This window comes from Ogataea haglerorum, assembly GCF_019207285.1.
Source record: "Ogataea haglerorum isolate 81-453-3 chromosome Unknown 81-453-3_NODE_12_length_311171_cov_96.283249, whole genome shotgun sequence".
NCBI classification, from domain to species: domain Eukaryota; kingdom Fungi; phylum Ascomycota; class Pichiomycetes; order Pichiales; family Pichiaceae; genus Ogataea; species Ogataea haglerorum.
In genome coordinates this window covers 36,801-50,743 of record NW_025065162.1, presented here as the reverse complement: position 1 = coordinate 50,743, position 13,943 = coordinate 36,801, and the positions used below count along the sequence as shown (strand labels likewise).

At 53.1% G+C, this 13,943-nt stretch overlaps 7 protein-coding genes across 7 annotated transcripts; 3 read left to right on the top strand and 4 right to left on the bottom strand.

The window, feature by feature from the left end:
- Positions 1 to 9: 9 nt before the first annotated feature.
- KL911_004148 (uncharacterized protein) lies at positions 10 to 648 on the bottom strand (the record flags this gene model as incomplete). The annotated part of the gene is made up of 1 exon (XM_043199407.1): positions 10 to 648. One exon carries the CDS (start codon positions 646 to 648, stop codon positions 10 to 12), a length of 639 nt encoding a protein of 212 aa, XP_043052972.1.
- Positions 649 to 705: 57 nt separating this feature from the next.
- Positions 706 to 1,656, top strand: KL911_004147 (uncharacterized protein; the record flags this gene model as incomplete). Its single annotated transcript, XM_043199406.1, has 1 exon — positions 706 to 1,656. The coding sequence occupies one exon, from the start codon at positions 706 to 708 to the stop codon at positions 1,654 to 1,656; it is 951 nt and encodes a 316-aa protein (XP_043052971.1).
- Positions 1,657 to 1,782: 126 nt separating this feature from the next.
- On the bottom strand, positions 1,783 to 2,177 carry KL911_004146 (uncharacterized protein; the record flags this gene model as incomplete). The annotated part of the gene is made up of 2 exons (XM_043199405.1): positions 1,783 to 1,809; positions 1,869 to 2,177. 2 exons carry the CDS (start codon positions 2,175 to 2,177, stop codon positions 1,783 to 1,785), a joined length of 336 nt encoding a protein of 111 aa, XP_043052970.1.
- Positions 2,178 to 2,458: 281 nt separating this feature from the next.
- On the top strand, positions 2,459 to 9,673 carry KL911_004145 (uncharacterized protein; the record flags this gene model as incomplete). The annotated part of the gene is made up of 1 exon (XM_043199404.1): positions 2,459 to 9,673. One exon carries the CDS (start codon positions 2,459 to 2,461, stop codon positions 9,671 to 9,673), a length of 7,215 nt encoding a protein of 2,404 aa, XP_043052969.1.
- Positions 9,674 to 9,958: 285 nt separating this feature from the next.
- KL911_004144 (uncharacterized protein) lies at positions 9,959 to 11,650 on the top strand (the record flags this gene model as incomplete). The annotated part of the gene is made up of 1 exon (XM_043199403.1): positions 9,959 to 11,650. The coding sequence occupies one exon, from the start codon at positions 9,959 to 9,961 to the stop codon at positions 11,648 to 11,650; it is 1,692 nt and encodes a 563-aa protein (XP_043052968.1).
- Positions 11,651 to 11,969: 319 nt separating this feature from the next.
- KL911_004143 (uncharacterized protein) lies at positions 11,970 to 12,209 on the bottom strand (the record flags this gene model as incomplete). Its single annotated transcript, XM_043199402.1, has 1 exon — positions 11,970 to 12,209. The coding sequence occupies one exon, from the start codon at positions 12,207 to 12,209 to the stop codon at positions 11,970 to 11,972; it is 240 nt and encodes a 79-aa protein (XP_043052967.1).
- Positions 12,210 to 12,329: 120 nt separating this feature from the next.
- Positions 12,330 to 13,867, bottom strand: KL911_004142 (uncharacterized protein; the record flags this gene model as incomplete). Its single annotated transcript, XM_043199401.1, has 2 exons — positions 12,330 to 13,444; positions 13,576 to 13,867. The coding sequence occupies 2 exons, from the start codon at positions 13,865 to 13,867 to the stop codon at positions 12,330 to 12,332; spliced, it is 1,407 nt and encodes a 468-aa protein (XP_043052966.1).
- Between the last annotated feature and the right edge of the window lie 76 nt (positions 13,868 to 13,943).

Below are 13,943 nucleotides of genomic sequence, written 5' to 3'. Positions count from 1 at the left end.
TGCGATAAATCACACCCGTGCACCGGCAACGGCAGGGCGGTGCAGCTTGGGGGCCGTGTCGCAGAGGAACAGGTAGATGTGGCCCCACAGGAAGCTGAACACGTTCTCGTAGAACCAGGTGAGCGGCAGCGTGCGCATGTTTCCCTGCATCGGGTGGTATCTGAGCACGGACGGCACCGTGAACATCACGGGCAGGTAGATGGCGTTGAAGCGGAAGATGCCGAGAATTTGCAGTCCGTCAGTCGGATTGCGTCTGGAGTAGATGTAGAGCATCGTGTCCATGAGATGTTCGCCGATTCTGTAAAGTGGATGGACGTAGGTGCTGAACACAAAGAATCCAGAGCTAAGAATGGCAAGACACGTGATGAAGTCTTTTGTACGATGAAACGAGTTTTCCAGGTACTTTGAATACCCCACAAACATGTATAAAATGACGAGGACGTTGAAGGAAAACGGGCCGAAATACAGCAGAGACGTTAGTATTCGCCAGAACTGGCCGCGGATGAACACGTCCTCATAAGTGTACACAAGATCTCTTTCGGATGCGAAGCCGGCGAAGTTGACAAGCGAGACGGCGACTACTCCGATAGTAAGCATTCGGGTGACAATCGGCACTTCCATCAGCCATTGAATAGGCATGTGTTCCATTCTGTGATTTATTTTTTTAAATTTTTAATTCTGCTTCGACTTTGATTTGTTTATTAAATGCTTCTTGTTCCCTGGTCTCCCTCCTGGAACGAAGAGAATGAAAAAATATTAACTACTCCGTACACCTATCTTGCAAACCAGACACAGGGGAAGCACCTGCGCAGCCTGCTAATCAAGACCTTCAACCTGGTGCTCAATGTACCGGCAGAGAAACTGGAAAAGATCGAGGCTGTGATCGATACATTGCACCTTTCGTCTCTGCTGATAGACGACATCGAGGACAACTCGAAGCTTCGGCGCAGCAGGCCGTGCTCCCACATGATTTTTGGTGTTCCCCAGACCATCAATTGCGCCAATTACATGTACTTTGTGGCGATGCGACTGCTGACGGATGCCATCGAAGACGAGGACAGAAGGTTTGTTGCGCAGAATATCTTTTTGGACGAAATGGTCAATCTGCACCGCGGCCAGGGCCTCGATCTGCACTGGCGGGAAAACAACGAGTGTCCGTCCGAGCAAGAGTATGTCAATATGGTGATGAACAAGACGGGAGGATTGTTCAGGCTGAGCGCAAAATTGATGAACCTCTTGGCGGATCAGCCGTGCGACAAGCTCATCAGGCTGAGCAACGTGCTCGGAGTGATCTACCAGATCAAGGACGACTACTTGAACCTCATGTCCAACGTCTACAACAAGAACAAGGGCTATTGCGAGGATATCACCGAGGGGAAATTTTCTTTCCCCGTCATTCATTCAATTAATACTAACCCAACCAACAAGGAGCTTCAGAGAATACTGAAGTTGCGCACCGAGGAGCACGAAGTCAAGCTCCATGCCCTTAATATCATGAGATCCACCAATAGTTTCGAATACTGCCGCGAAGCGCTCCGCGATCTTGAGAACCAGGCACGCGAGGTGATCGCTGAGGTCACTGAGGACCCAGCCGTCAGAGACAAATTCACCAGCACGCTGGCAAGACTGTCTAGCTTGGATGCAGAGAACAGCTAGTCGATGTCCATTTCGACGTCCTCGTCCTGCGCGACCTGTGGCTCTTCGTCGTTGCTGTCTAGCTCCTCAATCTTTCCTTTTAGGTCTTTGGAGTCCAAATATCGCGAATAAGTGAGCATCTCCGGATTATAGTACTTGACAAGGGTACCCTGGCTGCGCACATACCGATCGTATAGCTCGTTGAGCTCGTTCAGGCGCCGGCCATCCGCCACGTTCGGGATGATTAATTTGTTCAGGTCCACGTTCGAAAGGTCTACCTTCTCGCCCTCCAGAGGGTCTGGGTTCTCCCGAAGGAATTGGTCGATGTTCGAAATAACGACCCGGTCGCTCGCAGGGTTATGCCGCGGGGCTGAGTTCAGATACTCGCTCTCAAACATGGATTTGCTTGTATACCCTGGCCCTCTCACACCGATGTGGAGGTCCGTGAAGTTTTCGATCAGCCTTCGCTTTGTGTCGCGGAATGCCGTCTCCCCAGCATCCAGAAACCGTTTTTTGCCTATGCATGCCATGTCGGGCTCCATGTCCTAAGAAGAGACATGAATATTTAAAGAGAATTCGAGTCGTGCGATAAGGAAAATTTGCTCTATCCAGAATTTCCACGAACGTTCCACGGTAGTATCTGGATCTACGACTATTTCGCGTGTGCTGGTTTTAGTCGTCTGCTGAGCAGCATTTGACTATGGCAGCACACTGCGTACCGCCAAACTATGCCTTGTAGTCGCATGATATATAACGTAACCCGTATTTTGGTAGTTCTCCTTTTTGCATGGCAGTGCTAATCTAATTTCTCTTTATTTTCACCATGTCGGCTGCCCTGGACAATTGGCATGTGGACGAAATATTCACCGAGCTTGGCTCGAAAGACGCCGGCCGGCAGAAACGCGCTGCCAGCAGGCTGCGCGACCAGTTCGTGGCCGCGTCGCGCGAAGCCATCACGGCCGAACAATTAAGTGTCTACAACAACTACATCAACAAACGCATATTCGATCTTATCAACAGTTCGAGCGTCTCGCAGCAGCTGGGCGGCATTGAGGCGATTAACGCGCTTGTGGAGCTGATTAGCAGCTCGCTGCCGCGTATTGGAGCTTCGTCTACCACCGAAGAGAACTCCAATATGATCGCCCGGTACGCTAACTACCTCCGTCGGCTGATCACGTCGAACGACCTTGCCGTCATGAGGCAGGCCACCAAGACGCTCGGCAAGCTGGCCATTCCAGGGGGCTCGCTCACGGGTGATTTCGTGGAGTTTGAGGTCAAGCGGTCGATCGAATGGCTCGTTGCCGAAAAAGTGGAAAACAAAAAACACGCAGCCATCCTGATTATCAGCTCTCTGGCAGAAAACGCCTCTGCAATGCTCTATCCGTACATCAAGGAGGTGCTATCGAATATCTGGATCGGCTTGCGGGACTCAAAAAGCCTGCTCAGAGAAGACTCAGCCATCTGTCTGCGTCACTGCTTGAATATAGTGTACGAGCGAGACCTGGAGCTCAGAAGCTACTGGTTTTCGAAACTGTACACGGAGGCGACGCTGATTTTCCGCAATTCTCTTGCGACGTCCAACGGTAGCGGGCCTGTGGTGAACAACAATCCTTCCGAGTTCATTCACGGGTCTCTGTTGTGCTACAGAGAGCTTGTTCTGCAGGGCTCGTCGTTGTTGCACTCAAAAATCGACGATATATATGAGAACCTCATGGGCATCAAGGACCACCGCTCCGTCGACGTGAGAAGAGAGGTCACCAAAATCATGCCTATTCTCGCGAGGTTCGACAGGGCCAAGTTTGTGGACAAATACATGCACCGCGTGCTCCTGTACTACATTTCGCAGCTGAAAATCGGCAAAGACCGCTCGTTTATTTTGCTGAGCATCGGCGATATCTCTGTGGAGGCCAAGAACAACATCATCAACTATCTTGACGGTGTCGTGCTCGAGAGCATCAAGGATGCGTTGGCATCAAAAGTGCCCAAAACGAAAAAAGAGCTTGCTCCGTACTGTTTCTACTGCCTAGCCAAACTGGCCATTTCTCTCGGACCGCCATTGACAAAATTCATCAACAATTACCAGCTCATGAAACTGATTCTCAAATCCCCAATCAACGACAACATGCTCAGTCTGCTCAAAATATTCATCCACAATCTCCCGTCCTTGGAGCCCATGATTAACGAGAAGTTGATCAACGCAGTCTGCTTGTGTCTCTCGGGGTTCGAGTTTAAACACCCAGGGGCCCCCGACTTTAAACGACAAATGAACTCCAGTCTTGCACACAACTACCGCCACAGCATGTACGTCAGGGATGGCGGTCAATTCAACACGCCGCCGGTGGATATCACGTCGCTCACAGAGCTGCCGAAAAGCCACTACCAGGAAGAGCCAGACGTGGTGATTATCTTGCAGGCCCTCAAGGCCTTGAGCTATTTTGACTTCAGAAACTATTCTCTGACAGAATTTGTTCGCTACTCGGTCATCCACTACATTGACCATGACAGTCCTGAGGTGCGGCTGAGGGCAGCTCTGACCTCGTCGAAAATATATCTCTCGGACCCGATCTGCCTCCAAAAAAGCCTAAACTCCCTGAAAGCCGTGAGCGAGGTTCTTGACAAACTGCTCACGGTATGCATAACCGACCCGCACGAGGAGATCCGGTTGGAAGTGCTCAACAGTCTGGGCGAGAGATTCGATCCGCAGCTGTCGCAGGCCGAGAATGTGCGACTGCTTTTCATGGCTCTGAACGACGAGTCGTTTGAGATCCGCAAGGCGGCCATCAAACTGGTCGGAAGACTCGCAGAGATTAATCCGGCGTATATAGTGCCCTCGTTGCGCAAGCTGCTCATCCAGCTGCTCACCACGCTCGAGTATGGCGGCCACAACTCCAGAGAAAAAGAAGACACGGCTCTGCTGCTTTCGGTGCTGATCTCGCACACAGGTGACCTCACAAAGCCATATTTCAAGCCTATCATGGACGTGCTGCTGCCTGCCACCACAGGACCTGGTGCTTCTGTAGCGGCAGCAGCGATTGCCGCCATCGGCGAGCTGGCCGTGGTGGTTGGCGACGAAATGGTGCAGTACATTCCACAGCTGATGCCGATTTTCATCGAAACGTTCCAGGACCAGAGCATGAGCTTCAAGCGAGACGCGGCGCTGAAGACGCTCGGCCAGATCGCCGGCTCTTCGGGCTACGTCATCCAGCCGCTGCTCGATTACCCGCAGCTTCTGGGTCTGCTGGTGAACATTCTCAAGTCGGAGACGTCGCTGGCGGTGAGACGTGAAACTGTGCGTCTTGTCGGTATTCTTGGCGCTCTCGATCCTTACAAACACAGAGAGGTCGAAAGACACGGCCAGGACTCGCAAACGGTGGCAGAGCAGAACGCACCGCCAGTGGACATGGAGCTGCTGATGAAGGGCAAGTCGCCGTCGAACGAGGACTACTTCCCGACAGTGGTGATCAAGACGCTGCTGCGCATACTGAAGGACGCCTCGTTGAGCACGCATCACCCGGCCGTCATTCAGGCTATCATGCACATCTTCAAGACGCTGGGCATCAAGTGCGTTCCCTTTCTAGACAAGGTTATTCCTGGTTTTGCTACCGTGATCCACACGTGCCCGCCCTCGTTGCTGGAGACCTACTTCCAGCAGCTGGCCGATTTGATTAAGATCGTCAAGCTGCACATCCGGCCTCATTTGCCAGACATCTTCTCTCTCATTGAGGAGTACTTCCCGCAGGTGAATCTTCAGGTTACCATTATTGGCATGATAGAGCAGGTTTCGAAGGCCCTGGACGACGAGTTCAAAATCTACATGTTTCAAGTGATTACCATTTTTCTGGACGTTTTGGACAAGGACGACTCGCCGCGCAAGATGTCGACGTTGCGTGTTCTCAAGGCATTCACCGTTTTTGGCAGCAACGTTGAGCCGTACATGCATCTTGTGATTCCGCAGGTGGTGAAACTGTTTGAGTCGCCGGAGGAATCTGTCAGCAAGGAGGCCATCGACACGATTGGAAAGCTGTCTAGACATGTCAGTCTGAACGACTACTCGTCCAGAATTGTGCAGCCCTTGATACGAATTCTGGTTTCTCACTATTCCGAAGACGTCAAGAACTCTGCCGTGCACACCATCTGTCTGCTGTTGTTGCAGATGGGCGCCGAATTTTCCGTGTTCATCCCAGGCATAACCAACATCATGACTAGACAAAAGCTGCAGTATCCCATCTACGACCAGCTGGTCGATAAACTAATTCATGGCGAGCCGTTGCCAACGACTCTGCTGAACGACAATTCGCAGGATGCTCCGTCCAACGACAACTTCGACATTGAGGCCACGCCGCGCAAACTGCCGGTCAACGCCCAGGCGCTGCGCTACGTGTGGGACTGCAATAGCATGCGCACAAAGGAGGACTGGCAGGAATGGATCCGCAGACTGAGTATCGAGCTGCTCAAGGAGTCGCCGTCGCCGGCTCTGCGCGCCTGCTCCTCGCTGGCTACCGTCTATTCGCCTCTAGCCAGAGATCTCTTCAATTGTGCATTTGCAAGCTGCTGGAACGAGCTGCACATCCAGTATCAAGGAGAACTGGCCCAGGCGCTGTGCATTGCGCTGTCCTCGCCCAACAACCTGCCGGAGATCCACCAGACGCTTCTCAATCTTGCGGAGTATCTCGAGCACGACGACAAGTCGCTACCGATCAGAATTCAGACGCTGTCGCAGTACGCGCAGCGCAGTCACGTGTACGCCAAGGCGCTGCACTACAAGGAGCTGGAGTTCATCCAGGAGCCGTCGACGCCGACAATCGAGTCGCTGATCAGCATCAACAACCAGCTGCAGCAGTCGGACGCTGCCATTGGGATTTTGAAGTACGCCCAGGACCACCACGGCCTGCAGCTCAAAGAAACGTGGTACGAAAAGCTCCAGCGCTGGGACGACGCGTTGCGCGCCTACAACGAGCGCGAGAAGGAGGAGCCTAACTCCACCGACATCACTATGGGAAAGATGAGATGCCTGCACGCTCTGGGCGAATGGGAGCTGCTGAGCGAGCTGGCTCAGGATAAGTGGAACAACTCGTCTGGTGACATTAAGAGGGCCATTGCGCCCCTGGCTGCAGCCGCCGCATGGGGACTCGGACAGTGGGAGCGCATGGGCAACTACATCAGCGTCATGAAGGTGGAGTCGCCGGATAAGGCGTTCTTCAATGCTATTTTGTGTTTGCACAGGAACAACTTTGAGGAGGCAGCAGAGCAAATATCGAAAGCCAGGGACCTCCTGGTGACGGAAATTACCGCGTTGGTGAGCGAGTCGTACAACAGGGCGTACGGTGTGGTTGTGAGAGTGCAGATGCTGGCCGAGCTCGAGGAAATTATCAAATACAAGTGTCTGCCCCAGGGCTCTGAAAAGCGCATCCAGATCCGCGAAACGTGGAACAAGCGGCTTCTAGGGTGCCAGCGGAACGTGGACATTTGGCAGCGGATGCTCAAGGTGCGTGCTCTGGTCGTGAAGCCGAAACAGGACATGGAAATGTGGATCAAGTTTGCCAACTTGTGCCGGAAATCGGGCCGGCTCGGACTCGCCGAAAAGTCGCTCAACGCGCTTCTGGACGAGGGCAACTCGGGCCACCAGACGTCCAGGGCGCCACCGCACGTGGTGTACGCACAGCTGAAATACATGTGGGCCAGAGGCCAGCAGCGGGAGGCGCTCAACCACCTGATAGATTTTGCGTCGAAGCTGTCACGTGACCTGGGCGTGAACGAGAACGAGGCCATCACGCAGCCGCTGCCGACCGCCATTCCCGGCGCCTCGGACAATATCGAGAAGTACACGATGTTGCTGGCAAGGTGCTACCTCAAACAAGGTGAGTGGAAGATTGCTTTGAACAGCAACTGGACGGAGATGGAATCCACCGGCATCTTAGGCTCGTTCCTTCTGGCTACGCATTTCGATCCCAAGTGGTACAAAGCCTGGCACAACTGGGCGCTCGCGAACTTCGAGGTGATCTCGCCGCAGGCCAAGCAGCTGCACGAAGAAAATGCCGACATGGACGAGAAGAGTCTGGGCGGCCTCTTGCACTACGTGGTGCCGGCCGTCAAGGGATTTTTCCACTCAATCTCGCTCTCGCAGTCTAATCCACTCCAGGACACGTTGAGACTGCTAACACTGTGGATCAAGTACGGAGGCATTGACGAAGTGGCCAACGCGTTGCAGGAAGGCTTCCAGCTGGTGAAGATCGACACGTGGCTGGACGTGATTCCGCAGCTGATCTCCAGGATCCACCAGCCGGACCCCAAGGTGAGCAAGTCGCTTCTGGGCCTGCTTTCGGAGCTGGGCCGCGCGCATCCGCAGGCACTGATTTATCCGCTGACTGTGGCCATCAAATCTGACAGCGTTTCGCGGCAGAGAGCAGCGCTGACGATCATCGACAAGATGCGGGCGCACTCGGCACGGCTGGTCGACCAGGCAGATCTCGTGAGCAACGAGCTGATCCGCGTGGCGGTGCTGTGGCACGAGATGTGGTACGAGGGGCTCGAGGACGCGTCGCGGTCGTACTTTGGCGACCAGAACATCGAGAAGATGTTCCAGATCCTGACACCTCTGCACCGGATGCTCGAGAAAGGCCCCGAGACGATCCGGGAGGCCTCGTTCGTCAACGCTTTTGGCAAGGAGCTGAACGACGCGCACCAGTGGCTGATGAACTTCCGGCGCACAAAGGACACGGCGTACCTGAACCAGGCGTGGGACCTGTACTACGGTGTTTTCCGCCGTATTTCCAGACAACTGCCGCAGCTGCAGAACCTGGACCTGCAGCACGTTTCTCCGAAGCTGCTGGCCGCCAAGGATCTCGAGCTTGCTGTTCCTGGAACGTACGTGCCGGGAAAAGAGGTGATTCATATTGTGCGTTTCGAGCCGGTGTTCTCTGTGATCACATCGAAGCAGAGGCCGCGTAAGTTCAACGTTCTGGGCAGCGACGGCAAGAAATACCAGTACCTGCTCAAGGGACACGAAGATATCCGGCAGGACAACTTGGTCATGCAGCTGTTTGGACTGGTGAACACGCTGCTGGCGAACGACCCGGAGTGTTTCAAGCGGCACATGGATATCCAGCAGTATGCTGCGATCCCGCTGTCTCCTAGCTCGGGCATGCTAGGATGGGTTCCTAATTCCGACACGTTCCACGTTTTGATCAAGGAGTACAGAGAACCGCGCAAGATCCTGCTGGACGTGGAGCACCGTATCATGCTGCAGATGTCTCCGGACTATGACAATTTGACGTTGCTGGAGAAGGTGGAGGTTTTCACGTACGCGCTGGATATAACTAGGGGCCAGGACCTGTACAAGGTGCTGTGGTTCAAGTCGAAGTCGTCGGAGGCCTGGCTGGACAGGCGAACCACGTACACGCGCTCGTTGGCGGTGATGTCGATGGTTGGATACATTCTAGGTCTCGGCGACAGACACCCCTCGAACCTGATGATGGACAGAATCACGGGAAAAGTGATCCACATCGACTTCGGCGACTGTTTCGAAGCGGCTATTCTGAGAGAAAAGTACCCGGAAAAAGTGCCGTTCAGACTGACACGGATGCTGAGCTACGCGATGGAGGTGAGCGGCATTGAGGGCTCGTTCCGCATCACGAGCGAGAACGTGATGCGCGTTCTCCGGGACAACAAGGAGTCGCTGATGGCCATTTTGGACGCCTTTGCGTACGACCCGCTCATCAACTGGGGTTTCGACTTCCCGCTGAAGCAGATAGTCGACAATCCGAACCAGCACTTCCCAAACGCAAACTACAACGAGCTGCTGCGCAGCGGTCAAATTACGGAGGAGGAGGCCGCCCGGATGGAGGCGCAGAACAAGGCAGACATCCTGAACGCGCGTGCTGCGTACGTTCTGAAGCGCATCACTGACAAGTTGACAGGTAACGACTTCAAACGGTTCCGCGAGCTGGATGTTCCGAGCCAGGTCGACAAGCTGATCCAGCAGGCCACCTCTGTGGAGAACCTTTGCCAGCACTACATAGGATGGTGTTCTTTTTGGTAATAAGAAGCATTTCAGTAAGAGGAGCCACTTGGTGTTGGATTGTCAATACCAGGCTAATTTTTCCGCTGCGCGGGAACCCATCTCCGTGCGAAGCAGAGTGCAGGGCATTGATAAGAGGTTTTGTGGGGCAGATAGATGGTGTCTTGGGCGATTGAAACCGTGTCCAGGCAAACCTTCTGATGGTGTGTGGCGGGTTCCCTCGCAGGAGCGGCATATAGGAGCATTTTTGCTACCCTTTTTCCTGAGTAGAGCTGATAAATTTATGGGGTCTCTTAATTTATTATCATGCATATTTCTACCCGATATGGATATCCGAAAGATCGACAGCTGCCACCCAAGATAAGATACCGTCAAAATAACTTACCGTTCTTCATGACTCAAGTGAAGGAGAAAGAGAAACTACCGGAGGTGGATATCGAGGCCGCATCAATCGTGTCTCTCCCTGGCAACAAGCTCAAAAAGCACCTCAAGCCCAGACATGTCAATTTTATAGCTCTGGGCGGATCTCTTGGCGTTGGGCTTCTTATCGGAAGTGGAGGCTCGCTGGCGATCGCAGGACCTGTCGGGATGCTGCTTTCGTACACGATCATGGGCTTTATCACGATGTGCACCCTGTTCTCGCTGGCCGAGATGTGCTCTTTTCTGGGCAGCGAGGGTAATTTCGTTGAGATGGTGTCGCGATTCGTGGACAAATCGGCCGGGTTCGCGTACACGTGGTGCTACGCGCTTGGCTTCAATCTGACACTGCCTTCTGAAATCTCGTCGATCTGTCTGCTGATCGGTTACTGGGACACGGAGAAAAAACTGCCCGACTATGCGATTGTGCTGATTTTCACGTTTTTCGTGCTCATGGTCAACATCGTGGACGTGGGGGCCTACGGGGAGGTAGAGTTCTGGATCACCATGGTCAAGGTTCTTCTGATTGTGGGAAGCATGATTTTCTGTCTAATTGCTACCTGCGGTGGCAACCCTTTGCACAAGACTACGGGCTTCCAGTACTGGAGAGATCCCGGACCCTTCGTGCACTATCTATCAGATAAGCCGATTGGAAAGTTCTTGGGTGTCTGGAGAGTGTTTGTCAACGCCGGTTTTGGCTTTCAGGGAACCGAGGTCGTTGCTCTTACAAACAGCGAGGTGCCCAGTTTTAGGAAACTGGCCCCTTCCCTCATGAAGTCGGTGGTTGTCCGGATTATCACATTCAACGTGGGTTCCCTGTTCATGGTCACTTTGATGGTTGCTTCCAACGACAGCAAGCTTCTGAGCGCAGTCAACGCGGGAGCAGGAAACGGGGCAGAGTCGCCGTTTGTCATTGCCGTGGAAAATGCCGGAGTGAAAGTGCTTCCCTCGATAGTCAACGGCGGCATCCTCATTTCTGCCATGTCTGCCGCCAATACGCAGATCTACATTCCGTCCAGAACGTACTTCTTTGGCCAGAAATATGGCTACTGTCCTAAATTCCTCACTATCACCAACAGGAACGGCGTGCCGTACTACTCGGTGATCTGCAACGCCGCGTTCGGCCTTCTTGCGCTGCTGACGCTCAACAACACCGCCGAGCAGGTCTTCAACTGGCTGATGAACCTGACCACCGTTTTCGGATTCATTGGCTGGACATTGATCAATTACTCGTTCATCAGATACTACTACGCATTGAAAAAGCAGGGCATAGACCGAGACGGGCTCCCAATTTACAAATCACCTCTCCAGCCGTACTCGGCAATTTTTGCAGCTTCGATTCTGGTGTTAATCGCGTTCACGCAGGGCTTCACGGCGTTCATTCCGTGGGACACTCAGAACTTCTTTGCCGCGTACATCTCTCTGGTGATTTTTGCTGTTTTCTGGATTGGTTACAAATGCTGCACCCGAAATTTCGCACAGATTCCGCTGGAGGATATCGACTTGAGCTATCCCCATGACGAAGAGGAGCTGGAGTACGACTCAAAAGCGGCAAAGTTCATGGATAGGATTTTTGGATAGTTCGTGGAGGGGAATAAATTCAGGCTCTGCTAATCTATCTCATGGTGGCACCGGTGGTAGCCAGGTCTATGAGGCAGGTATGATTAGCTTTAGCAAAATATGCATGCATTAGACGAGCAGAATGTTACAGACACCGCCTTTCCAGGTCCTGTTGACGAGAAAAGGGTAGGAAAGGACTGGGATGCTCTCCGTGCCAAATACAGGTAAGAAAATATATGATTAAATTAAGACTACACTCGCTTCCAACGCAGAAATGCACTGAGTGAAGGGGCTGCTTTTCGGCCCAATTAGTCTCTGGTCAAAAAGGCTAACTAATCGATCAGATTCCAATTGCGTCCAAGACCTGTTGTTTCACGGATTTCTTTCTCCAATTGCTCAGCGATTGACGAATGTCCTGTCTCAGGGTCAGCTTGGCTGGTTTTTGAGGGGCCTCTTTCTCATCGCGGACCTCTGCGGTGACGTTCTCCTCAGATTCTGACTCCGAAGCAATGTCTCCCTCGTACGCATCGGCCTTATCTGTGAGCTGAACGTTGTGGACAAACAGCATCAGCAAGAGCATTGGGGTGATGATGCCGACAGTGGCCCATCCAATGATTTGCTGCGTCTCGCGGTAGGCCTTGGCGATGGCGTCTCTTTCCTCTGTTCCCTTCTTGTACTTTAGGGCCACCTTGATGCTCTTCTAAATTTTGGTGGCCTTGTTCTTGGAGTCTTCGGGGAGGTACTTTTTGAGCTTGGACAACACAACCGTGTTCCAGATCGAGCCCGCAATGGCAGAGCCAATCAGCGAGCCGATAGAGTTGAACGCAAGGAAGAAAGCAGTCGACATGGCAATGTTATGGCGGCCGGCCACAGCCTGCACGATCACCTGCAACGCGCACTGGTAGAATCCTCTGCCTGCGCCAATGAACACCTCAGCCATGTAGAGAAGCGGCTTGGAGGCCATTCCGTCGCCCGTGTTGACAAAGCACACCAGCAAAACGTGTCCGAGGTAGAGGAGAACAATCCCCGAGGTGACAAACAGTTTGGAGCGTTTGGTGTACTTCATGACGAGTCCTCCCACCACGCTGAAAACTTGGACACACGCCTTTTTCGAGTTGTCAATTCTGCTGGCCTCTCCCACGGTCACGTAGTCGGAGACCTGAAGCACAGTCTTCATATACGTGGAGAAGGCCGAGTTTTCGCACAAGTCCAGGGCAACGATGATGCAGGCGAGCAAGGTGGTTTTCTGCAGCAGGGCCTGGTGTTGCACAAACGGATACCTGGCAATCTTGGTGTTCCACAGCAGGAACAGGCAGAAAATGACGAATCCAACGATCAGAAGTGCAATCAGTCTAGCCTCGTGCCATTTATACGGACTGGACGTTCCGGTCAGTTTGAGTGGAATGAAAAACAGCACGAGTCCGACGGCCATCAGAACACCTCCGAACAGGTCCAGCTTGACAAACATGTAGTAGCCGGCCTTTTTCAAGAAGCCGCCTTCAAACAGGCCCTCGAGCGATTTGATGATCTTGTCGTGACCGGTGGACTTGGTCTTGCGGTCCACGATGTACATCATAGTGGTCAGAACGAGACAGGACACAAACATGACAATGGCCCACATACCGTAGCCCCATCTCCAGGTCGAGTGCTCGATGAAAGCGTCCTGGATGATGGATCCGACGTAGAGAGAAGGCACGGCAGCAAGCGCATCAGGGAGCTGCGACATGAGACCACGGTTGATGAGCGAAGAAGTATCGGCGATGAACACCTGCTGGAACACCCGGTACCCGATTCTTCCAACGGCGTACAGGATCTCTGCACAGAAATAAGTTTGCACGTTCTGGCACGCGGCCTAAAGGACGTAGGACTTGGTGTACACCAGGACAGAGAAACCAAAACCCTCGCTGCGGCCGAAAAGGTCGTTGAGCTTGGCCATTATAGGGTACGACACAATTGCGGTGATTTTGTAGGTAACACTGGCGGTGAAATCAGGGAATGGGCGTTGAAGTGGGATGTGGCATAGGAGTCCAGGCCTGACGTCGAGTCGCCGGCAAAGGTTTCAACAAATGCCGCGAAAACGAGCACACAGTAGGCGGAAAGGACGAGTTTTCTGCCCACAGGAGTGGCGGAGGTCTCCGACACGGTCCTGCTCAGCTCAACGGTTTCATTGTCGAGCTCGGAGCTAGCCTTGCTGGCTTTGCTAGTTTTTTCTAGCGAGTCGGTGAATGGTGCTACCATGGTTGAGACGAAATCTCTGACATTCACGTCTTTTTATAACCACTCGCCGAGCCCTAAAAATTCTCACTTGGGATGA